The sequence below is a fragment of the Siniperca chuatsi genome, linkage group LG20 (assembly GCF_020085105.1).
Source record: "Siniperca chuatsi isolate FFG_IHB_CAS linkage group LG20, ASM2008510v1, whole genome shotgun sequence".
Classification (NCBI taxonomy): Eukaryota; Metazoa; Chordata; class Actinopteri; order Centrarchiformes; family Sinipercidae; genus Siniperca; species Siniperca chuatsi.
Genome location: NC_058061.1, coordinates 7,511,288 through 7,538,157, shown reverse-complemented (window position 1 = coordinate 7,538,157; position 26,870 = coordinate 7,511,288). Strand labels below are relative to the sequence as shown.

Here is a 26,870-nt window from a genome sequence, read left to right as displayed (position 1 = left end):
TACACCGCCCTCTGTCGTCATGGAGTCGCTAGTAACTGCAATGTTGGACCGCCTTTGTTCATTTTACTTTCATTAAAAAATATCCTACTAACTATTTGTCATGCGTTATTTTTATATATTTTGTCATCTCCAGACATTGTTGCTTTGAATCCGGTGGCGTTGTATAACTCTCTCAGTTTGATTCTATGACCCTACTTGTTGCGGAAAAAAAAGAGCTTCAATTAGCTTTTTATATCATAGCGAGAGTCTTTCCCGTTGTTGGGCTAAGTTGTTGAGGTTTTACTGGCATTTCAACTGATGTCCGGAGGGTAATGTTGTTTCTATTCCACAGAGCCGTCTCTGCACTGCAGTCAGCATTACTCGCACATTTGGCGTAGGAAGGTCACGTTACAAAGCGGGTCTGCACTATCTGCTGCTGGAGAGAGGAGGACTGCGCAAAAACCACGGCCCGGATTTGTGCCTGACTGACGTCATGTGGAGCCACAGACCTCTTTGACAGGATCCAGCAACGAGAAGCACCGGGGATATATGATCAACATCCAGCGGGCCGGGAGATGTCGACGCAGTTTTGTGCCACACACTCGCCCGTAAAGTAAAGCCAGGCACGGAGATTTCGCTTAGCTCGATTGTGCGATTGCGGCGCACCATGAGAGCGCTTATCCGTTATTAACGGGACCTCAACGGCTGTTTTCTGCCTCAAAACGAGCCGCACTGTCGGCCAGGGAGAGATAAGCAGCCAGAGAACAACTACTAATCCCCTGGACGGTCACATTTACGGCTTGGACACGACAGAAATGGACAGGGCAGCACGAACTGGATTCAATGATAGGAAATAAAGGAGACGCCGCGAACAAAGCGAACCTGAAGTGTTATGCCCGTTAACCCGTCTAGTCTTTATTTGACTGGAAATGGGAGCTTTAACAAGCAGACAAAACATAGGCGTGGAAGAAGTGGACATTCCGTCCAGTTCGGTGTACCGTTATCCGCCGAAATCTGGTAAGTCACCGAACAACAGGTCATGCTGGGTGCGGGCATCAGTTACATGCTTCAAAGCTTTCTGCGGATGATTTATTTGGTGCTTCATGTTGGGAAGTGTAAAGTAGCCGAGACATCACCATTAACACCATCACCATCTTACCCTGTAGCTGACAGGCCTACAGGAGCAGCTACCTGTGGAGAGAGGGGAGGTCCAATGCCTGATTTTTCTGAGCCTCCTTTCAACTTTCCCCTTAACAGATTCACATTATACTTTGCCTTTACTTTATGTTCATTTATTACACTTTATCATGTATTCTAATTTATTTCTGGCACTGCAGCATTGTTGTATTGTCCATAGAGGGATACTGACACCATGCATTGTGAATCCCTCAGACTATCCACATATTGATACACGTTAACCTCATATTTTTATCTATTTTGCAGAGTGTCAGAGACATAACTTGGTTTGGCTCTTATCTTGGTGCATCTATGAGCATCAAAATGAAAATCAGCAGTAGAGAAGTTTCATATATGGAAGTTCAATTTTTTTTAAAAGTAGGACTGCAACCAATGGTTATTTTCATCATCCTTTAATTTGTAGATTATTATTTCAATATAAAATATCAAAATAGTGAAAAATGCCTTTTTTTCATTTCCCAGAGCCGAGGTTTATGCCTTCAGTTTATAATGATATAAACCAGAGAAAAGCAGAAAATCTTCACATTTTTGAAGCTGGGAATAGAGAATGTGGCATTTTCAAAATTGTTGCTAGAACCTGTGAATTTTTGCTATTTTTGCTGCAAAATGTTCTTGCGATCGACTGATTATTTCAGCTCTAATCAAAACCCATCTAGTACACAGAGCTTGGTCAGTTTCTTAGTCCTGTTAACATATTCTTTGATCAGTGATTTCCTGACTAAATTTATGTAGTGTATTATTAAGGCAAAGTTCATATACCAGTGTTTGCTTTAAGACAATATAAACACTGATGCATATGAAAGGTTTTTATTGTTTGTTAAAGGCTTTTAAGGTTCATGTTGATACCACATTTCAGGTATCGTATTGGCACCTGTATCAAAACATTTCAAACAATACCAAACCTTACTCTCTTTACACCCTGTTGACCCGACTCACAAACTGTCCTTTGGACCTCAGACTGACCCGTGTGCTTTCAGTCTGTCTTGTTATTGTTTCTCTATGTGACATTTTCTGATTGCAGCCCTGTGTTCAGCTCCCTACCAGGGTTTAGCGGTAATCCAATATTACCGTCAAAAATCGCATTGTGAAGAAATAATGTTATTGCTTTTCAATTCTGTCATAAGCAAAGACATAAAATATATCGAAATCTCTCACAAAATGAGACCTGGAATAGAATCAGGGAATATAAGTAGAGTTTTATCATACTCAGACGTGATGTGTCAGGCAATATTCTGATATTATAATAATATTTTAGATTTATAGTGATATTATGAACTGAAGAAAGGATGCAAGGGAAGAAAAAGTGTTGACTTGTGGCTGCCATTAGTGTCCCTCTCACCACAATGAAGCTGAATCAGTCACAGGCTGTATGAAATTATGATATAACACTCCGGGTTTCAGCCTGAAGGGGAGGTGGTGGTGGCGATTGCTGCTGGTGAAACCGATCTGTCAGCCCCAGTTCCTGTTTCTGGGATCTGGTGACAAAGCCTCGGCCCTGCTCGCCTCTCCCACCTGCTGTAAATAATAATAAGGTGGTGAGGAGAGAGAGAAAGAGTGAGAGTGTCGTCATTGGGGCTTTTTTTAGTTCGTGATTTGTCCTGTTATGGATTTTTCTACAGTGTAAATAGCTTTAAGGTCAGAGCATCCAAACCCTTCCTCCTCTCCAGCATTAATAAGTGTGAAAGAAGACAGAGCAGACCAGCAGATACATGACTTGCCTGTCCAGGATGTATTTAAAGACTCTGAACCACCATTACAGTCTTATGATATTAGTTCACCCTGTGATTAAAAGGCAGAACGTCTATTTAGTCTTGTTGTCATCAACCCAAAGTCTCGGTAAACAGGTGGAGCAGCTGCAGGTCCAATAACAACCCAACTTCAGTCAGAATGCCCTCAACAATCCTTTTCAGGCTTTCGTTTGTCTTCTTGAAATAAGGAAAGAAAAACCTTTTCCTGTCATTTCTAGTCTTACCTGCCACATGTACTCGATAATTTGAGGATAAACCCCCTGTAAAGCTCACCAGTCGTTGCTTTTGGTGTTGGAGGTCAAGCAGTTTGAGATTATTAGCCTGTTGCAGTGACTGGAGGTATCTGTGGATAATGGTGCCAGCTAAATGGTTGAAATATTTAAGGGAAATGTTAATGTTTTATGCCAGTGCCGGATGGGTAGAACTGGCAAAATAATGACTGCAAAAACAATAAACATTTTTACCAGTACTTTTGTTTGCTATTGGGCCTTAAAATCTTATTTTCTTATAACAAGTGAAAAAAGGATAAGATAAGTACAACTGTTTTCATTCATTCAACTTTCCCATAAAATTAAACCTGATTATAAGACTGTATTGCAATTTAGTTTATTTTAATTTTTTTTGCTTCACTATTCGAGTAGCTGAACAAATTGGAGATGAGGGCAGAGTTCCAGGTGTTTGGAACTAGGCTAATAAAAATCAACTTGTTTAAATATTTACTAGAATCAAGTGAGACAGATACTGTCACATTAAAACTGCAGAATTTGTATTTGTTTAATTAAAAAAGTCTTGAAAGCTAATGAGACCAACTTAACAACAATGTTCCTTGAAAAATAGTTTGTTTTAAAAATGTATTTTTTCTCAAAACAAAGATCATTAACTTGATTAAAGAACCTATAAGTAGGTTTAAATACGTCAAATTATTCACAACTACTATAGCACAGCCACGTTATACTTACCACTAAGGTCTTTGTCATTAAAATGTTTTTGTAATCTCAGATGATGTATTTTGAGTTAAGTGTGTTTAAAAGCGAGTCTCTCTGTGTGCAGGGAGTTACTTCGCCAGCCATTTCATCATGGGGGGAGAGAAGTTTGACTCCACCCATCCAGAGGGTTACCTGTTTGGGGAAAACACAGACCTTAACTTCCTGGGGACCAGACCTGTGGCGGTAGGTATTTTCACACACTAACAGCTACATTAAATGTCAGAACCTCTGTTGTTCTGGAGCTTTCAATCCCATCACACGATCTTCCTCAGCGGAACTGTTGTTTCCGAGGTCAAGAATGAACTTTCAGTGTCAAAATGAAACTAAATTGTATGAATAGGGTTAGGGTCATTATGAAAGTATGTATAAAAAGATAAATATAGAAAGGTCATCAGACTGCATCTAACTAGTATTTTCATTCTTGATTAATCTATCTGTCATTTCATAAATAAATGTTTGATCTGTAATATATCAGAAAATAATGAGAAGAAATAGTGAGAATTGCTTGTTTTATTAGATATATTAGATATATAATATATTCAATTTACAAAGATATAAAACAGAAATCCTCACATTTGAGAAGAAAAGAAATAGCAATTTTTTGGGCATTTTTTGCTTGATAGATGACTTGATTGCCAAAATAATTAATTAATAATTAATTGACCACTCATTTTAGCATCAAAGGGTGCATCTGTCTCTTCCTCATTAAACAGGAGCTGATACATTTCAGCAGCCGTGACTCCTGCAGTGGCAATTAACAGGCTTTCAGGCTGTGACTGATTGAAATTTATTGCAACATCTCATCCTGTCAAACTAATTAAAAGTGAAATGACAGTCTGCTGGCTCTGCGTACAGAGAGGCTGATAAGCGGCAGTTCTCCGGAGGGTTCGTTCAACCTAATCATGAACCTGAAGGTCAAACTAATGAGAGCTGCAGATCAAAAAGAGCTCAAGTCTGGAGAGGAAAGAGAGAACTTGACACAGACTGAAAGGCTTGGAGGGAGTTAAAGTATTTGAAGTGAAGCTGATATGGAGAGCTGCTCCATCACTCTGTGTACTAATCTCAGTCGCACTGCTGTTTCTGTCTAGACTCGGGCTAAAATTAGGAGTGCAGTTTTTCTCCCGATTATGTGGGTGTTTATAATCCTCCTGTGGGCACAGGATTCAGCTGATGATGGTGTGTTTTTTTTTTTTTTGTATGTGTGACTGAAGCTTTACCAGCATTATATAATGTTTGGTGGTTTCTAAGCAGATGGTGCCGTGGAATCACAAAACCAACCACAGTTGTTGTGTTCTCGGCTTCCTGCCACCGCTCTACAAATATGATAATGGACGGGGCTATTTTTAGGAGCACATGGATATATAAAATGGATTTTTTGCTAGCGTGGCTCCTTGGATGGCAGTGTCTGTTGGTCTGTCCACCACTTTCATCCAGACTGAAATATCTCAACAACTATTGATTTGGCTTGCCATGAAATTCTGTACAAACATTCATGGTCCACAGAAGATGAATCCTACTGATGATCCCCTGGTGATCACGATGAGGTTGACATTTTTGGGTTTTTGTGAAATGTCTCGACAAATATTGGATGGATTGCCATGAAACTTGGTACAGACATTGATGTTCCCCTCAGGATGAATTGTAATAACTTTTGTGATTGCTTAACTTTTCTGTAGCGCCATCAAAAATCAAAATGTACTTTGGTGTACTTTGTATTTAGTGCTAATTAGAGAACTGTGGGTCTCAAATCTGGGAACCTCAGGTCTGTGAGCCAATGGGAAGACAGTAGGGTCCTCAGACATGAGGTGCATCACTTTCTTTTGTGCCACAAAAGTATAAAAGCATACAGACCTACTTTTACGGTTAATTTAACTCCTTTTTTGCTCAGAAAGAGAAGGTAACAGTATAGTAACTTATGTGTAAAAAAATCAGCTGTAAGTGAAATAAAAATCCAAGAAAGCAACACAAAGAGTGAAATGTTCAAGTAGTACTGGGCAGATCTAACTTTATGTTCAGTCTTTTATTGATGTTTATGACTAACATTAGCATTTTAACATGAGCAAGGTGTGGAAAAACATAGAATAGATCAAACTTAACGATAACATTAAACATTTGTCAGCTAATGTGCTGTTAAACTTGTTGTATTTGGTGATTTTGTGTTTGTCAATGAAGTAACTATACTGTTACCTTTTTTTCTGAGCAGGAAGGAGGTAAAAAAATGCTGGAAAATACATTTGAATTTCTATATTTTATGTAGGCTATATGTTTTGAAGGCAGTTTCGTCACACACAGTTCACTAAAATCAAACACACGAGAGGTTTATGTTTTCAGTTTTATTCTAGATGATATATTGTATTAGAATCTGTTTCACGTGATTTTATAGGGCTAATGTAAATGTTAGCTTCTCCAACAGGCTAACATCACCTGCACTTTATGTAACGTCAACCAGGTTGTATTTTTTAGGTGATTTAAGACAGTATTTCTTTAACACCTAACACACTACAAGAAATAATATTTAGCAATTTCTTTAATTGATGAAAAAATTACATTAATGCTACTTAAAGTCTTGAGCAGAGAAATGTGACTGTTTTCACATCTGGTTAAATAAAAGGGGAAAAAGACAGCTAAAGGAAGTGGCTAATTATCAAATGTTAGCATGCTAACATGCTAAAGTAAGATGGTGAACATGGTAAACGATATACCTGTTTAGCATCAGCATGTTAGCATTGTCATTGCGAGCTTGTTAGCATGTTGCTGTTAGCATTTAGCAGTACAGCCTCAGAGAGCTGCTAGCATGGCTGTAGACTCTTACTTTCTTGAGCCTGTTTATACAAATGTATCATTATTGAAAATAGACTTGTAAATTCTTAGAAAAATACTAACCTGTATTTGAAAAGGAAAACAGTCTAACCCTTTGATTTTAGTCTGATGAGCGTGTGTGAGGAAATACAGACTGTTGCTCTAATGTTTCGTGATTTTGAATATGTTATAAGACCTTCAGTGTTCCCTGTGAGTTTCCTAATAAATGGTTCTTTTCAGCATCTGTTACTCCGCGTGTGTTTGTTTGTGTAGTTTACAGGCGTGACTCCTGCTGAGCCCAGATGTAATAGCACTGAATATGGTGCCATTCACAGCCACACAAACACACTTATACACACACACACAGACAGATGAGGGGTTGTAGTGTGGAGGTAACTGACCACATCCTGCGTGTTTCTCTTCCAGTGATCCTCAAACCACCGGCTCTTCCCTTACGCTCAGTCAGCAACTTCTGGCTTCAAACACAACAAAAGAGTGCTGAGAAGTTAACCACAGATTGGGTCAAGTTTAAAGGTTATTTGTGAATTTTACGCCACAGTTGTTAATGTTGGTTTTTATCGCTAAAGGTGGGGTTGGTCTCAAGAGAAAATAGTGAAAAAGCCAATCACAGAATGCATTTCACATCCTTATCTGTTAATTGATGGTATCAAAATTCTCCTGATGCAGTAAACTTCACGCATCATTACTCAGCTTGAAATAAAGACGGGCACTGTTTGACCCTGGACTGTTTCACACTGCTGTGGTCCCTGTGTGCGCAAAAATGTGCCAAACACTGTCTGAAGTGTCAGCCTCGTCCCTGGAAAGACACAATCTGAGCAGATTTTTTTGTTCTGGCTCAGCACTTGTCAGCACGGATCTTGCTGGTGCTGACCAACCGAAACACTTTTGTGTAAAGGTTAAACCAGAAGCAGCCGCGGTCATTGTGTAACCCTGAATTCCCTGTGGTAAAGAGAGGAATGTCGGGGCGGTCGAGGGAAGATGAATGCTACTACTCTTCAGTCTCATAACATGTATTTTACATTTATAATTTTGTTTTCTTTTTGTTTTCAGTTCCCGTACGCTGCCCCTCCACCTCAGGAACCAGTAAAGACGTTACGAAGCCTTATAAACATCCGTAAGGACACGCTGCGGCTCGTACGGTACGCACCTCCGTCCACCAACACACGTAACCCCTCATTACACCACTGTTGTCCAATTTTATGTCCACTGAGCTATTTTTAGGGAACAAGCCACTACAGCTAATTTAAGGGATAGTGTCAAATCATGCATGTTTTTTCTTGTAATTCAAACTTTTATTTTCCTCAGGCATACTCATGAAAAAAACACAACTGAGTATAACAATATAACATCCAATTACGAAGTTCAAGCCAAAAATAAAAGCACAAAATGTCTCTTATCCCTGAAAATGGGACAAACACTCAAATACACAAAAACTCATGCTATATCAAACATAATAATACTAAGTGATTAAAACATCTCATGTTAATTATTGACTTAAGATTCATTACATGATTTCTAACAATAAATGAATCCACCTGTTGCAGATAATTTCTGTATGATTATTGATGATTAAAAGACTATAATTGGATTTTATAAATGCACACTCTCCATGAGTCAAACACTTCTAAATGGAGTTTGGATCATGCTCAGATGTCTGTTTCTGTACTTGAAATCACCCCTGTGCTCTTCTTCTCTCCCTGCCATCCGCAGGTGCAGCGAGGACCTGAAGCTGCCGGGTGACGAGGCGGCAGGAAAGAACAGGGCCTGCTACAACATAGAGTTCACCTTCGATGCAGACACACAGGTGGCCATAACCATCTACTACCAGGCCATAGAGGAATTTCACAATGGAGTGCCAGTGTAAGTGGAAACATGTTTTCTGCTATCAATTGCATTCATTCAGTCACAGCAGGCTGCAGACTCCCTGGCCTCAAGTTACCTTACTTAAAAATTATCCAAATGAGTTCTATGCAGCATGGTATACATATTTTAAATCTGGGAAAAAGACAGCGTGATTCCTGATCGGAAATTGGTATCGGCAGATAGCCAAAGTTGAGGGAAAGAGGGACATCTTCTACCTTTAGTGATTATTTAAAAAATAGAAATACAGGCTAGTATGGAAGAGAAAAAAGTTTTCATAAATATCTCGCATAAAGAGCAGTCTGGGACAGGATGCTGGATGCAAGCACACGTTCCCTATCCTCCGATTCACACAAAATAAAACATCTTAAAATAAGTAAAAAAAAATATACAACAGTAGTAACTGCCACATTTAAACAGAAATAGCTGGTTACGGTTTAAATATAAAATGAAATGCACGCATATGCATCTGTAATCACCAAATGAATCATCCACACGTCAAACTGCAGCAGGTATAAGCGATCACTTAATCATACCGATAAGCTGACTGATCTATTGTTCACCCCTATCATGTACTTTTTTGCATTGATTGACTGTATCTGTGTATCTGTCTCCTGCAGTTACCTGCCCCAGGACAGCTCGCTGCAGTCTGAGACAGTGCACTTCAAGAGGGGAGTGTGCCAGCAGTTCTGTCTGCCCTCACACACCGTCAACCTCAGCGAGTGGGCTGACGAGGAGGTAGGCAGCTTGTGTCTGTAGGCTGAATGCTGAAAAACCTGTATGAGGCTGTGCTGTGGTGTGAAACCAATTTATATACATTGCACCTCCTTGTTTTCTCTTCAGCTGCTGTTTGATATGGACAAAGAGATTTTCCCCATGGTGGTGCAGGCTGTTGTAGACGAGGGGGAAGGTGAGTTAATATGTGTTTCTCACACTGATGGTCTGATGGGAAAGTAGAGCTGCAGAATTTTAAGCAAAGAGGTGTCTGCTGTCTTTTATCTTTGCAGAACACATGGGCCACTCTCACATACTGCTGGCTACATTTGAAAAGGTAAGAAAGATGCTCTTTATAAGAGTCAGAGCCAGTAAGAAATTGTGGCAGGCAAGATATGTTTGCAGGAATTTGCTGTTATACAGACATTGGCAGGGCTCTCAGATAGAGCTGAAACATGTTTTATCGACAAAAACATTTTCAATAACAATTTTGATAATTGATTCATTGTTTGAGTCACTTTTCCAGCTAAAATGCCAAACATTTGTTGGTACCAACTTTATCTTACACAGGGCCTTGATATAGGCCTGACTATATGCCCTCTTGAGTTTGAAACATTACATTTTGTGTGTTTGTAATCATCAGAACAATGATGATATGTATTGATTGAATACCTCCATATTGATGATGTGATGATGTTGTGTGGGTGACCACTGCAAAGACAACGTTAAAGATAAATAATGATATCATGGTAACCAGAACCATGATATTACAATAACCAAAATCCCAGAGAATATCTAATCTCTTTTCAAAATATTACACTAATACAGTATATCACTGTACTTGTCATGTTATTGGCAGGTTACTCGTCTAGTGGACCCCCCTCAGACAAAATTGCGAAAAAAATATCGAGACATTCTGAGCCTTAGTAAAAATCTTGTTTACATTTTGGCAAATTGGCACCATTAAAAGTATGCCGAATTAGCTATTAGTGGTTACTGTTTGAAATGTACCCATGGATGTCCGGATAACTATCACTCGATTACTTTGATACTATAGAAAACTTAAAAACGTTATGATTCTCCGGCAAGTTCTGCAGTTATAAGGAGCGTCTGTTTTCTGTGATTTCTAAGCGGATTTATGGACGTTTATTTGCGATGGACATCAGATATGATGATATCCTTGGAAAGTGTAAGTCGCTTTGAATCTAAAAATATGTGTTTCATGTCTCTGTGTTCAGATTTGACAATTTTTAAAGTACCTTAATTGCCTTCATGAGCTGTGTGTCACAGCCACTGCTGCTGCCTGTAACTGCTGACTGTGTTGGTGAACGGGCCAAGGGCCATCAGCGGGACAAACTACAATAACTTCCTATTGTTTTCAGAACAACGGCTGTCCCTTTCACCTCACACAGTATCCTTGCCTCACTTCTCTCTCTCTGTCCCTCCTCTGTTTGAAAGCCTCTGTTTTAGGCTAACCTGATACTAGAGAGAATGATTAATAATCAAATAATGATGGTCTAGTAAAACATCTCTTCTTCTGGGTGCTCATTAGCAACAACACCAATCTTTTCCTTAAGGATGCTGTAGCAAAGGTAAAACTGCTTTCTGACATCAAACATGAATTAGTAGGAACATCAAAAGTCCTCTACAGAGCATAACAGTTCAGTCGAGTGTTGGTCAAATATATACAATGCAAAGGAATAAAAAATATGTAGGGATTTGTGTGTATTAATTAACAATACTAACAAAGACAAACTGTAGTTCACGCAAGGTAAATTAAATGTTTGCATGAATTAGATAAAGTAATATACAACTGTTGCTTTCTTTGGCAGCACATGGACGGGAGCTACTGTGTGAAGCCTCTGAAGCAGAAACAAGTGGTGAATACACCTGCTTTTCTTCTCTCTCTTCCTTAATCCTTTTGTGTAAAGTTTTTTATGCTTCTGAAAGACAAAGATACACCCTCTTGAACATTACGCCTGGCCCATGAGACCTGCTGCCTTTATTCCTCACTGTCTTCTTTTTTCCCAGGTGGATGGAGTGAGTTATCTACTGCAGGAGATCTATGGGATAGAGAACAAATACAACAGCCAAGAATCAAAGGTAAATCTCAGGCGACACGAGAGGTTTTTCTGTCCCGAATCAGAATTGACATGGCAGTGTAGTGAAATAAATCAGTGACTCAGAAATTCTCTTCCTAAGATTTATATGTTTTTTATCTCCAGGTTGCTGATGATGAGATCAGTGACAACAGTGCTGAGTGTGTGGTGTGTTTGTCGGATGTGCGAGACACACTCATCCTGCCGTGCAGGCACCTGTGTCTCTGCAATGCCTGCGCAGACACTCTGCGCTACCAGGCCAACTGCTGCCCCATCTGCAGACTGCGTGAGTTTCCATCAATGATGAAGAATTTCTTTCCAGAATGAGACACCCACCCACTGTTTGAAAAATAGTTTCCACTGCTGAAAAAAGATTGTTAAAATGTATGAAAGCTGCCTCCCAAGGACTCCCAACACTGTTAACGCTCCCTTTAAATTTTTTATTTTATTACAACAAAAAAAGTACAATATTTTGAGCCCAAAATAGCTCTTGATCAGGTACAGACAAATACGACTCAGGTGTGTGTCATTGAAAAAAATCATTGTTTAATCTGCAGACTGTTGAACAATTTTGCCAAGCAGACATCACAGTTACAGTTTTTTAGACTTAGCAACTGGTTTTACTAAAGGACAGCACTGATGTTTTGTGCTGGTGCAATGGAACTAAAGTGCCAACATTAAAAATTGTGCATTTGGTCTCATGCAATATGTATTTTAAGGCGTGCCTGTACAGAGGCACAAAATATGGGAAATTTAAACAAAAGCCACTGCAACTGATTTATCACCGCTGACTAACCACTGCAGCAGAGGAAACTGCAACTGAAATTTAACATTTGGGAAAAGCAGGTGTAAAATCTGCAGCATTGTTTTAACGGACACACAGAGGGAGAGAGAGACTACAGCAGACAGAAAGTGAGTGAGAGAGACAGACTGTTCGGCACTACAACACAAGACAAAAAAACAGCAATGCAACAGCCTGTTGTTTTAGCTTGTAGAAACTCAAGTCCAGTGTATTATGATTGAAGCAGCCAGTGGTACTTGTTAAGTAGGATGATTTTGATCCGTTTACAGTAATAATCTAGTCAAAGTTTTACCAAAAGCCTCCCACACTTATTTTTCATGACTCATTCAATCACTTATTTTTTTGTTGTTGAGCTTTCTTTTGTACTCCATTTATTTTCAGCCAGATCTTATTTAACAGCACTTTAGGCTTATTTATATCTGCAATTTTAGTAAAAACCCCACTTAGCTGAAAAATAGCAGTGACGCAAAATGTTTTATTCTCTTTCAGTCAAAAATAAATGGTTGCACTCTCTTCCAGCTCTCCTTTATTTTAAAGGCCGTCAAGGCGTCACCTTTTGGTCGATTGTTTCCCTAAAATGGATAGTGTTCCTTTCTTATATTACCTCTGGCCTTGAAATATATCCATTTTTCCCCTAAAGTGTAAATATCATTGTCCGTTCAATTATTATTAAATATTATATGGATTATTTCAATCTCTTTTATTGTCATCTTTTTCTTTAAGCATTCAGAGCTCTGCTGCAGATCCGAGCCATGAGGAAGAAGCTCAGTCCTCTGTCACCTACCAGCTTTAACCCTGTCATCACTTCACAGACCTCTGACTCAGAGGAACACTCGGTGAGATAAAAAAACTAAATATATATAAAATAATGATCATTCCCAGTCCCAGTAAACTCACATCCTTAGTGTCCTCTCCTCGTTTGCAGGCGACGGAGCACATCCCTCCAGGCTACGAGGTGGTGTCTCTCCTGGAGGCGCTGAACGGTCCCCTCAACACCTCCTCGGTGGCCCCTCCTCCTCTCCACTCTGGTCCCAGCCACGTCTCCGGAGTGCTGCCCCCGTACAGCAGCGAGCCTCACCCGGCACCGGCCCGCTCCCTCTCCCCTCTAGACCACTCCAACTCCAGTCAGGGACTCAAACTCAAGAAGAGTGGTTCGAAGTGAGTCTGCCTGTCAGGCCTCAGCCAGACAGCGAGTATAAGTGACAGTTAATGTTTGTTTTTCTGCTTGGAATAGTGGGTAGTCTTTATTATCATAAAATCATATGAATATATTCAAAAATCAATTTACTGTTGTCTCCTTTTCAGGGCATTATTGACTCCTGTTTAGTTGAAGTCTACTACATCAAGTCAAATGTGTCAATGAAGATGCATTTAGCTACTTTTGGCTTTCTTTATTCTTATCAAAAAATTTTCCAGATTATTTAAAAGGAGCAGATTGGTTGAAATTAGATTTTTACCTGGATTTTATGTCCACATTCATACAAAATATGATGTGTTTTCTGCTGCAAGAAGGCACTGTTCACTATAGTTTACAGTAAAAAAAAAATTCTATAAGCCGTAGTTTTTTTGTATCATAGATTTTTTTATATCGGATTGTGACCATTAAAACTAAAATCTAAATAAACAATAGTAAATGTATTGGTTTCTTGAAAAAAAAGAAACTGAAAATAATGATATATAGTCATTTTACACTACCCCTCATTATAACCACATCCTACTGAGATCATATGTTTCTTTGTTTTTTATTCTCCTTGTCTGTGTTGTTTTTATTGTGTCTGACTGGTCCAGGTACATCAAACTCACTCCTGTTATTTTTGTCTGAAGCTAGTCCATGATGTTGTTTATTTTAGGTCACTTTCCCAGAATTCCTCTGTGCTTCCTGAGGAGGAGGATGAGAAATCTTGCAGTGAATCGGAGGCCTGTCGCCACAAACTCGCTGTGGACCAACAGGAGGTGTGTGTGTGTGTGTGTGTGTGAAACAGAGAAAATACATTTTTGTTTATATCAGTGTCAGATATCTCCAAAGGCTGTGGGTGTTTACACGTTTGTTTGTGTGTTTGTGTTTGGAGGATCATGTGGTGTTGTGGGCTCCTCTCTTATCGCTGCTCTTGTTGTTTTACAGAGCGGAGTGACTCCAGACAGCGAGAACTTGACTCTCTCCTCGTCTGGAGCCATCGACCAGTCATCCTGCACCGGGACCCCGCTCTCCTCAACGATCACCTCCCCTGAAGGTATATACACACACACACACACACACACACACACGTTTGTCTCCCTAAACCTGTGAGTACCCTGCTTGACGTAATGCATTCCCTATTCCCTAACTCTTAAAATTTTAACCTCCAAACATGCCTTTGAAGTAGTTGAGGACCGGCCAAACTGTCCTTACAATGGAGAAATGTCCTCACTGCGATGGTTTAAAACTGAATTGGTCACTAGCACTGAAAACCGCAGCAATGTATGTTGTAAAGTGAAATCACTTTTATTTCCTGAAGACAAAATATATTTTTATTGTTTATTTCTTCATGCTTCATATTATATATAATAGATGCTCACAATGTTTTTAAAGCCTCTTTCAGACACACATCTTATTATATAAATGTGGACTCGTGTGAATAAGCACCCATGTCACTTTTACGTAAATGCCACAACAGCAGTCTTACTTGGTCAGACCTAATAACATTTACCTATCACTTTCAACACGGCATAAATGTGAATTTAATGCAGTCAGATTACCGTAAAGGCTGCAGCAACATGAGGTAAAACATGTCCAAAGAGAGCGAACTAAATTCATCTTGTTCTGCCTTCCAACATCACTGTAATACATGTATCACTCACTCTTCATCTCTTGTGCAATCTCCTAGGAATGAGCCAGTTTTAAGTTGTTGAGGAGATTCTTCTCATATCAGATAATATATAAACTATATTTCCCTTCACGATGCGACCGGGGCAGAAGACATTAAAAACCCTCGTACAACCAGGGGTTAAATTGAGCCGGAGCCCCCGAAGCTCAGCTCCGTCTCCTTCAGTATCACGGCACTGCCAACTCTCACACTTTTGACTTGAAACATCTGCTTTCAGACACCAGACAAACAAATGTAGAATGTAGGGTCCTTTTCTTTGACTGACACAGTAATAATCTGACCAACACTCTCCCTATAGTTTTATTTCATTCATGCTAACTGCAGGATGAATAAATGAATATCCAGCTTTACATAAAGCATGTGAGCAAATATTAATTAAACGAGAGTCCTGTCATTCTGCACTGTCAGATATTATTAAACAAGCAGCAGAATTCTCTGCCTAATAAGAAGAGAAGCAGAGGTGAGCGTCACTAATGTTCATTTTGGTCGTTAATTAAGACTTCAGTTGCAAAATAAGTTTAAAGTCTATCACTGATGCAGCTTCTGAGACAATAAAAAACACTTTTCTTCCTTCGCATAATTTTTTAAAATGTCTGAATGACAAAAAAATCATCACTTTAACAGCTTGAAGAAGTCAGCAATGTTACACAATCCATGTCTGAAAAGCACCTTAGTGTTCTAATTTTTAAGGTTATTTATAGTATGCTGCTGTTCTTATACTTCCTCTTTGCTGTGTGAAATACAAATTTCCCTGTATGGGGTTAATGCAGTTTATCTTATCTTACTTTAAATTGAGACTGCAACTTACATGCTGTTTGTTTCTGCTTATTCCAGTCTCTCTATTAAACTAATATAAGATATAAGTCAGATTAAGCAATGGTGTCCACTCGGGAAAAACATTTTCCTCATGGTGGTGTTCAATATCTCTGAAATTTAGCAAGAAAGCTAAAAGCAAAGAGCTCAAGGCGCTGCATGGAGCGTTTTAACATAAATAAATCATAAGCTTGCACCACCTCAGCGTTTTACATTGGTGCCACTGGATCAGCTTTTATGGGAAATCTGCTGGATGGCTTTTCGGCACAAAACAGGAAGAGAGGACTGTTATTCCAGCTGGAATGAAAGGCTCAATTAAATAATAACTTCAAACATGTTTATCCTCTTCTACAAAACTAATCCTTGTGTAACCAGGCTTCCAGCTTGTGTTGCTGACAGGGGTCTAAATTTAGTCAAAACAATTGGGATGCTCAGAGCTTTATATTCAGTCAGCTATGAGATTGAAAATGACCACCTCACTTTCTTTAAGAGTTAGATGAGAAGATTATCTTAGCATATAGACTAGAAACAGGGGGAAACAGCTAGCCTGGCTCTGTTCTTTAAAGGGTACATACACTGAAAAGTAAAAATGACAATTTGGGATTTTAGAGGGAGTTACATGCTAACTATTTCTTGAAGAACAACACTTTACCATCAGCCTGATATTTCTGTGCAGCGTCTCCAGCTGTAGTGTGAGTTGCTAGATACAGTTGGTGAGCTCAGGTTTCTGTTCAGGCACAATGTTATCAAACCTGGCAACCTCACTGCGGCGATAAGATGTCGAGAAGCTGAGCACAGTCACTCTGTTGTTAGCCGTGAAATAGTTACAGCATGGAAGCCCCACCTAAAACCACCATTTCTGTTTATTTATAGATTAAACAAACAAGATACAACATGTTAATTAGTGAGCTTTAGAGGTGCTGGTAGGCATATTTTTGCACTTTAGTTTACTTTACAGTGTCAGGCTAGCTGTTTCCCCCTGCTAGTCTTTATGCTAAGCTACGCTAATAAACCTCGAGGCTCTAGCTCCATACTTGTACTACTCCATTAGTGAATAAGGGCCTTTCCCAAAATGTTGAACTATTCCTTTAATATGACAACAAAACATTAGAAATATTAACACATTTTCTGCTGTTGGTAATTCTGTGAGCGTAGGGATCCCTTTTTTTTAATAAATGGTGGAAATCTCACCTGCCAACCAAAGAAAAAAGATCGTGATGTGTGTCTCCGTCTGTCTGCCAGACCCAGTGAGCAGCAGCCTGGTCCAGTCAGTGATGTCCATGGCTTCGTCCCACTCGCAGCACTCCCACATCAGCACTGACACCATGTCCTCCATGTCAGGGTCCTACCTGGCCGGGGCCGAAGGTGAGGCCGGGGGGGATGATGGGGGAGACGTGGAGGGCGAGGATAACCAGGACGCCCCCATGGAGAGCCGAGCACCGTCGCAGCAAGACGGGGTGAGGAATCCAGGGATGGAGGGATGGATGGAGGAGGAGAAATTGGCTGCAAGATCCTGACAGTTATTATAAACATGTCATCTCCTCATTGGACTCTTCTTTCATTCAGGAGTTTTCTCAGGAGCCAAAGGAACAAAACTACTCAGTGGCTGTAGAGGAGCAGGACTCAGAGGTGACTGTAATACACTCATATTTGCTGGGCAGAGTGTGATTAATGTTCATTTTATGTATTTATCTAACTTTTATAAAATTTCACAATGCTTTTTTTCTGTTTTCTTCAGGGAAACGATGTCACTGAAGAAGACTGCTCCTCCCCGTCTAATGGGAAAGGTAACTATGGTGACCATCCCTCACCTTTCACCCCTGACCTCTCACCTACCTTTGCATTTTGTTTGCTCTCAGGCCATGTGAAAAAGAAATACACCTTTTCATACAAACTATATATTATGGACTTAGTGGTCGATCTAGTTAATTGTTGCTGTCAGTAAATCTTTTTGAATCATGGCTGAGTAATGACAACCCTTTCAAAATAAAGGGAATAAATGTCACATATATTGTCCTCTAGATGGGGCTGTCCCTTTCAAAATGCACGTGATGTTGGCTGAAACCACCACAACATGCAGTATCTGAACTGGAGTGAATGGCTTCTCATACAGCATGTGTGCACTAGAACCTTGTTCTGTTTCGCAGTGAAGGCTGAGCTCTTAAGACTTAATTAAAATACAGAAATGAAATGAAATACAATATTCATTCCAGACCAAAATTGATTCACTGTTGTCACTGATTGTTCTCCTGTAGTCTTCTTTTGTGGTCACAAAACTGGACTGGATGTGCCAATAACTGGATCTTCCAATCTGATTCTAACACTGTGATCATATAAAATCTGCAACAACCAAAAATAATCCTGTTTCAGTTTAGAAAAGGACTTTGAAGTTCTCTTTTGCTGCTCGTAGCGGCTCGCAGTGCCTGTAAGACACCAGCAGCCCAAAGATACAGCGTGAGTGAGTCCCACCAGTCCTTGTCTTGAATTTGTGAAGGGATAGACAGGAACATTAACTGCCTCAGGCTGTCAACCAATTCAGGGACTGGATCCTCCAAAGTCATAACATAACATCACAACAACAAGACCTGTTCCATTTCAAAGGCTTCTCCAAATCCGGCAGATAACTGTCACCTGAATCTGCAGCTCCCCTCGGCTTTATGGAGCTTTATAGTGAGTTTCAGCTTATTGTTTAGCTGTCCAGCCCACAACGTTACTCTTGTGGTTCATTCTCACCACTTTCATGGTGTTATTTTTGGCCGCAGCAGGCAGCTGTTTTCAGAGAAAAAGCTCTAAAACCCATTGTATACCTGCTCAGCACCAAACAGCAGCTAAAAGGGAGTGAATATTGGACTTGAAAGGGGATGATGCTGCCGCTGCCCCCAAGTGGCCAAAAAAATCCGTTATTGCAGGTTTAACAGCAAAAGTGATTAGTTAAAGTACTCTATACTTTCATTACTCAGCACAAAACCACAACAGCTAGCTTAACTTTAGTCTCGGTGACTGCACCTTGTGATTCCTGAATGTAGGCGTATCAGTAGTTAGCAAGCCAGCTAATAAAACACACGTAAATAAGATAATTGTGGAGTTAGTGGCTAACACCAGTCTCTCACTGAAAAGACGAAACTGATATCAACTCTGCACCCTTTGGAGGATCCAGCCCCTGACCCAGCTGACAGATCAGGCAGTGAAAAGTCTGTTTAAGTGACTTTTATTCATAAGCCTCTGCTATTTTACAATCAGTGTTTCCTCATTGGTGAATTTAATGACTCGTAATCAAGTAATTTGCCATAAATATCCGCTGATTCCAATCGATCGGAGCATCCTTTCATTCACAACAGGAAATGAGCACGCACAGGCATCCTGTGTTGTTTAGATGAGGTTCTGCTGCACACCAGGCTACTGGCTTGCATCTGCATGATTTGCACCTCTATATAAATGTACATGTGTGTGTATGCTTGTGTATTTACTGTATGTGTATGAGGTATATCATTTACGTGCCCTTTTAGTCTCAAAAAAGCTCTGCACTGTGCATTTGCTTTTTTTAGCTGCTGCATCATGAGGTGAAAGCATCTTCATGCTCCATCTGTCTGTGTGTGTGTGTGTGTGTGTGTGTGTGTATGTATGTATGTGTGTGTGAGAAAGAGAGAGTGATAGAGTGCTAAAGAAGGTTTTGTGGTGTACGGAGAGTTTGAGTCAATGACCAGTAGGGCTTGAAGCAAAAACAACAGTCACCTTCATTAGACAGTTTGAAACTTGTTTATGTAAATTAGCTTCTCTGTGGATTGTGTGCGTGTGTGTGTGTGTGTGTGTGTGTGTTCGGACACCTCGGGCCAGACTGAAACAATCTCTGAGTACCTGTGAGTTACTGAATGACCTTCCAGTTCTTTAGGAGACGAGCGGACCTATGCTGCCTGACAGTCTATGAATGTGCACACGCGCTGTAGGATGTATGTTTGCACGCACATGTGTGCATCTGCACCAGCGCTGCCAGACAGCTTCTGTATGTGCCCCGTCTGTGTCTCTGTGCTGAGCTGCCAATCATCCAGTCATCTCTGCCAGTTTCTCCTCATTAGCACACACACGCACACACACACACACTGCACACACACAGGCTTGCTGCAGGCATGAGTCACTTGCACACATTAAACATGTCAGTATCTGTTATCTGGCCATGCTGGAAAAGGCAGAAAAAAATGCTAATTCATTCTGTTTTTATCAGTATTTCTCTCATTTGTCAGCTTACCTAATTAATGAGAATCAAAACATCATTCACTCCAGTGTGTCATGCTGAAGTATCAGCAAACACTGTGTTGAGTGATAGCTAAGACATTGAGAATATGAGAGCAGAGTGGCAGCCTGAAAACAAAATGGCAGGTCATTTCTGGTGTTTTTGTGTAAATTAGTAAAATTCACGAAAACCACTAAATATATCATAACATATCTTTCTACGCTTTATATATTCTTGCCATTTATTGAACTTTTTGTCAGGCACTAAGTGTGACTAGTTTTGTTTCCAGAGAAAGTGAACAACCAAAGCTAAATATAAGTACAGTGAATCGACGGGTGGTGTGTTGCAAATCTGAAAATATCAAAAATAAAAAATGGATAGACATGGAAGATGGATATGGATAAAAATCTCAATCATGACATATGTTATTATTACAAAGGTATCAGTATACTATACTGTATGTCATCTTACAATACAATTTCTGGCAAATCAATTAAGAAACTGTGTTTTGGACATTTTTAAATTAAGAAATGTACTGTACAAAATTTGTATAGTACATTGTCATAACAAACTTACAAAATGCTTTACACCTGTGGCTGCCTTCGATATATTTGATTATCACAGTGATTCTCAAACTTTTTCTGTCATCCAGCCTTTTGGAAACCAAAAAAAGAGTTTCTAGACAGAAAAAACTAATTTCTCTTGCGCTGTTGTATTGATAGTAAACTAGAGAGCAACATAGGCTGACATGTTTGCTCAATGACTATTGCTTATTTTTCTCTTCTTCCCTGTAAACAATCTGTCCATTTTGGAAATGTCGTTCTGTCTAATTAAATCATGCAGAGAAAGCCTTGCAAGCATCAGCGTGCACATGTTTGATTATTATTTCCTCATGAGTCAGATTCTTTGAGCTTTACATGCGCCCCCCAGTTTGAGAACCACTGGATTATAGTATTATATATATATATATATCTACAGGCTAAATGAAAAATAACAGCACTCTTTATCTCGAAAAAACAGTCCACACACAATGATCGGTTTACAGAAAGAGTGAGCTTGGTGTCACAAGACAAACTCCATTTTAAGTTCTAGTTTAAGTCAGATACCTGGTGGTAAAATGCAGAAATTTTTTATCATTTATTATTTTGTTAATGCCGTTCCAGCATGGCCAACTTCCCCCCTCCACCTCTGACACCCTCCCCTCCATCCCTCCCCCGCCTGTCTCACCCCGCCTGTCTCACCCCCTGCTGTGCCTGGCTGCTCTTGTTTGACCTTTGCCCTCGCTTACAGGTGGGCGGAGCAGGTGTCCAGAGTTGGCCAATAACAATCAGGGCGTCGCCCTCTGTGACACGCCCTCTTTGGGGTTGGATAATGAGCAGGCTCCCGACAGCCGATTCGCCGGTGAGTGGCAACCTCTCGAACATGGACCGATGAGAGCTGAGGACTGGGCATGAGAGTGAGGAGGGGGGGTGAGGAGAGATAGAGGAGGAGAGGAAAAGTGAGGAAGATGAGGGGAGTAACAGAGAAAGAGTGCATGAGTTATCAGTCAGAAGAAGTAAGGATTTCTGACACACTAGCTTGCTATGCTAAAATGCTAATGTAAATTAAAGCTAGAAAGAAACAAGAAAAACAAATTATTTTTATTTTGGCAGATTTAGGAGCATTTAGTGACCAGAGAGGAGGTTTTGTAGCATCTTTGACCAGCATGAAGAACTGGAGCCTTCCTTCTTCTCTTCATCCCTACCCTTTGGTGTTGTGGTGCTTCATTGCTTTTTCAGTACCGGTTAGCTGTGCACTCTCTCCCTCCTCTCCCCTTTAGCTGAAGCCCTGGTGTGTGTGTGTGTGTGTGTGTGTGTGTGTGTGTGTGTGTGTGTGTGTGTGTGTGTGTGTGTGTGTGTGCATGCATCTTATCGTGTGTGTGAAGAGTGCTTTCTGCATGCTGTGTTTTCTGTTTGTGTGAGCGTGAGAGAGCGAAAGATAGTGTGGTCCATCCCAGAGTTGAAGTTCATGTTCAGCGTCTGCCAGCTCCGAGCCGCTTTGCCAAACATCTGCAACTCATTCTCACACCCCTCCATCTTCCCTCCTGTCCTCTCCTAATCCTCCCTGCCTCTTAACACTTGGTGGGTTACTGTGATGAGAGCTAAAGGCATCAATATGTTTTTTGCTTTACTATATTTTTAAGTTTTGGTTGTTTAATTTAGCTCATATGCGAAACAGTTGCCTAATTTTGCGTGTGAACTTGCTTCACAGCCTTTAGGTCTGCATCATTCTCATAGCTCTCAGCCTCTTCCCCTCTTAAACCCTGATATACCTTCATCTACATCACCCCCTTTGGTCTTTTATGGTGGATGGTGTGACATGTTTTCTCTTTTTGTGTCGTAAAAGTGTTCTGTTATCTCTCTGTTTCTCTCCTTTCCCCCCGTCATTCTTCACATCTTCTGCTGTCTTTTCCTGGACATTGTCCTTCCTACCTCTCTCTTCTTTCTTTCTCTCCTCTCCTTTGTCTCTCTTCGTTCTTTCGCCTTCTTTCGGATGGACAGATGAGGAGTCGTGCCCAGTGCACATTGAGGACTAGGTATGGAGTTATGGCCAGATGGTAGACCAGACACCAGGGTCATAAATTGTAGTTTGCTTTGTGCTTTATTTTTATGCACCATAACAATCACCTTCTTTTTTTAATTACTTGTTTTATCTGTCTATCGTGATTCAGTTTTATTTAAAATATGATGTAACATTTTAAAAGTTTTAGAAAATTCAAATAGAAAGTAAGCATTTATCTTTTCTCAATCACAGCTCAGAATGCATTATATTTTGTCTATACTTTCAAGTTGCACAGTAGTACTTCAGGCTTTCATTGATGGTGTTATTCATTATTCATATTTCTGTGGTCGAGATCTAAAACTATCAATCAATAATTATTTTTCCTGCCTGATAATTACCGTTATTCACTTTGAGTTAGGACCATGTTGGTTGGTGAGTCTTGGAGTTGCTTCTAAATGAAGTGACACTTACAGTATCACTACAAAATCAAAATGGACTAATGGTGTAGGCATGTGCAAAGTATAATTATCTTGGATCAAAATTGCAACGATATAGAATGTTATTTTGTTTATTCAATAAACAAGACATTCAATTTCAACAAAGTATTGTGCAGTTTAAGAAAAGTACGTCATTGATTGTCCTGCCACTTGAGTGTCTCCGGGCTGCAAGTCCAAACCAGACTGCAGGATGAGTCATCAAAAATATTTGAATGTTTTACAGGATGAGGAGAGAACTCAAAGGAGATACTCAAGATATGCTTTTTGTGACACATATTTGACATATACAGAGAGATAGCCAAACACTTAATGCAGCCACACAGCATAAGAATTTGCTAAATCATTTTTTAATTTCCATATGTCTTTAATGTGTATGCAGCCTGGAAGCAGTGGGTGCAAACTGATTAGCTAATTTTGCTTTAAGAGCAGCACTTGAGCTCACCACAGGTGCAAGGAAGTGTCCCATTAAGGCACAGTCATACATACAGTTAATGCCAGGATCAGACTACAAGCCATTTATGTCTTTTGAGATGGTGCCTATGTCATATTAGGTGATCTCAGTGCCTTAAATTCCTGTTTTTACTTGGTGAGAGACTACGTGTTAAAAACCTGACCAGTCATTGCGATGTTTCAGAACCTGCACAAGGTGATCGGGCATGAGGGGCTGGAGACAAAGGTCTGGGATCAGGACAGGTCAAAAACTGTGGCATCAAAGTGTCATGGAACACATCTTAGACATCAGTCAAGTTTCCATCCAAATTTTAACCAAATTTGCAGAAAATACACAAAAGAAATGTGGAGTAATCTGCGTTTCTATCAGCTACTGTCATGTGAATATTAGGAGTTCGGCGCATTGAGATAAACAGTTGGTGGCGCTAATTCTTTGCTCCCATGCCATTAAACCATTACAGAAGAAGAGGATGCAACAAGCTGTCGTAATTAAAAGAATGACAGTCAGACCTCCAACAATTGAAAACCATGTGGAAAACATGATGGAAATATGACATTTATGTTTGTTTCATGTATTTCAGGAATGTTACAGTCTCCTCATCGCTCCACACAGATCTGACATTTTCGTCTCTTCAGTGACGAGTGACGTTTAAGTCACGTGCTTCATGATTTATTCGTATAAGTCTGTTTCCATTGCACTTTGTCGTATTTTCTTCTTAATGATACACCAATTTTTCCACCTCAGCCAAGCATGAAAACTCAGGTGCAAGAAAAATTTCAGACATGCCAGTCTTTCCATCAAGAGCCTTATGAGAATCACAATGACATACCACACGAGATGAAATGACATTGAAAATGAGTGAGATAGTACTCTGCTATCTAGTAGCTGTGTGTTAGTGTTGGGAAAGAGGTTTGGGGAAATTTGCTTGGAGTGACGATTTTGCAAATTAATCCTTTTCTCTCTCTCTCTCTGTCTTCTTCTCTCATTCAGGTCTGATGTACCTCGGGGGCTACAGGCCTGTTTTGGAGCCCCTCCCCCACCACACCTCCACTAGCAATATCAACCTGGAGGAGCAGGGGGCAGAGAACAGGGACGGCCAGAGTCCTAAACATCCCCACCGCGGACCACTCATTGTGTAACACACTCAAACAAAGGCACACACACAAAAACACACAGACTTCTCCGTCCAGTCAGCTCTTCTTACCCAGCCATAGTGCTGCATCGCTGCATACTATCCTCACTGAACAGGAACGCGCCCCCCATCTTTCTGAACATTTTCTGGATTTATTGTCGTTGCTGGCGCTGAAACTCTTCTTGAGTGGAAAGAGGAAGGAAGAGGAACAAAACGTCATCACCTGTCTGTCGTCTGTGCACTTTTATCTCACAGGAGTTTCTTTGGGGTTTTTTTTGTCTGTGATCTAACTTGTGGTGGGAATGATTAGCCTACTGCTACATTATTATTTATTACCTGTATGTCTAACCGATGAGAGCTGTGTATGGTGACACTATCTCTAGAAAAATACATGCTGCTCCTCTCCTCTTTCTTTCCTCTCCTCTATTACCAGCCAAACAGTCAGGGGCTACTGTGATCGGCAATCGGATTTATTACTAATGTACTTCTTCTTCTCTGTTATAAACTGTATGTTAAATGAGTGGTCGGACACTATATAAAAGTCAGCTCACACCGGACTACCTTACCTTAGCGAACTAAAATGTGCTGACTCCTCTCCTCAGATCAGGGAGCTCCCGTCTCGACTTCGCATGCATCTTTCAATTTCTTCTGATGTTTTTCCTCTCATTCCTGCCATGGTTTTCAAACACCTCTGCTGAATGTGAATACAGAAGCAGTCGGACTTGTAAGCTGGCGGACGAGCCAAGAAATGGCGGCTAAAATAAACAGAAAGGGACTGGGGAAAAAGACACGTTACACAGAATGTAGGACGATGAACGTGAATCTCTTAGAAGGGGAATGTACATGACATTTAAATCGTCACCTAAACTGGATTTAAACATTAACTTTGAACCCTAAACACACACACACACACACAGCCACCACGCCATCCTCTCCTTCTGCAGCTCCATCTTAGCATGTCAGTATTACCGTAGTGCAACTGGAAAACAGCAAGTACCACCAAGCAATAAAGATGCCGAGGCTGCATCTCTTCTTTTTCTCCTGCAGGAGGACGCTCATTTGCAGTTCAAACAAAAACTGTTTGCACTGGCCTGTTACATTCAAATTCAGACATTTCATTGTGTTTAATTGTTATTTTTATGTTGCCATTTTAAAGGGATTTATCGTGAGAAAAAACATAGAGGGAATTTGACAACCTAAACGTGACATTTAGGCCACACTGTGGTTAGCTGGCATTTTATTGATCTTCATATTCCCCATTATTATCATACCGACAAGCTCTATTCTCCTCATTCGTGAAACTTTCAGTTGTTTTGGTTTTGTATAACTTTAATGTATAGCTCACCTGTTGATGTTCTCCGTTTCTGTGTTTTAATTTGTTGCAAAACACTGTGTCGTTTATTAGAATGTGGATGAAAATATGTGAACAATTTCTAAAGGTTTACACACTTGCGCACACATGCGTGCTCGCATAACGATTAACTGAAAAGGGACGAAATCAACATTTAATGCACTATTAGCTGTTTCCTAGACGACACACTTTGTGGTGCATGAGGCGATAGTAGAGTAAGCATGTTAGTCTAGGTCAGCCTGCGCCCTCCTGTAGAATACTTGATGATGGATCACTGCACACACATACAGCCGTACCATATCCTTCTGCAGTGTTATATATCAGTTGCTGGTTCCTTATTCCCTTGGCCCGAACTGTTAAGGTCAAGAGTACTGCACTACTATATCCAAGCTGCAAACAGTCATGTGATCACAGTCCGAATGTATAGATGAAGCCGCTGTCTGACACCAGTCGCAGTATGATATCAAAGGAATGGGTCCCGACCCCACTTTTCTAGAATTATGAGTGAAAATGTCAAAGAAAACATCAAACGGACAATAAAGTTTTTGCATCTAAACGGTCACTGAGTGATTTGCTGTTGATTTAAATGGGAAAGATTCAATATTCAGCGCCGGGTTATGTTTTGGTTCATGAAAATGAAATGCTGCTCTGAGATGTTTCCTAACATGGTCACCTTCACTGATACCCTCCTCGCTGCTTTATACAAACATTTTTCAGACTCTGGTTTTCAGCATTTCCCCTTCACAGAGCTTGTAGAAATTTCTGAAATAAAGTGAATTCAATGAGAA

At 40.2% G+C, this 26,870-nt stretch overlaps 1 protein-coding gene across 4 annotated transcripts; it reads left to right on the top strand.

The window, feature by feature from the left end:
* The first annotated feature begins 107 nt into the window (after nucleotides 1-107).
* rnf157 (ring finger protein 157) lies at nucleotides 108-26,870 on the top strand. Of its 4 annotated transcripts, XM_044177817.1 has the most exons (20): nucleotides 108-996; nucleotides 3,975-4,093; nucleotides 7,781-7,869; nucleotides 8,441-8,590; nucleotides 9,211-9,328; nucleotides 9,434-9,500; nucleotides 9,598-9,641; nucleotides 11,137-11,184; nucleotides 11,336-11,407; nucleotides 11,530-11,689; nucleotides 12,929-13,041; nucleotides 13,131-13,363; nucleotides 14,056-14,158; nucleotides 14,328-14,436; nucleotides 17,125-17,339; nucleotides 17,449-17,511; nucleotides 17,621-17,669; nucleotides 21,401-21,511; nucleotides 22,651-22,685; nucleotides 24,590-24,754. In XM_044177817.1, exons 1-19 carry the CDS (start codon nucleotides 909-911, stop codon nucleotides 22,683-22,685), a joined length of 1,986 nt encoding a protein of 661 aa, XP_044033752.1. In that variant the 5' UTR covers nucleotides 108-908; the 3' UTR covers nucleotides 24,590-24,754. The 4 variants fall into 4 exon arrangements, with proteins under 4 accessions (XP_044033752.1, XP_044033750.1, XP_044033753.1 ...); XM_044177815.1 differs by lacking the exon at nucleotides 22,651-22,685 and having other exon boundaries at nucleotides 24,590-26,870; XM_044177818.1 differs by lacking the exon at nucleotides 21,401-21,511.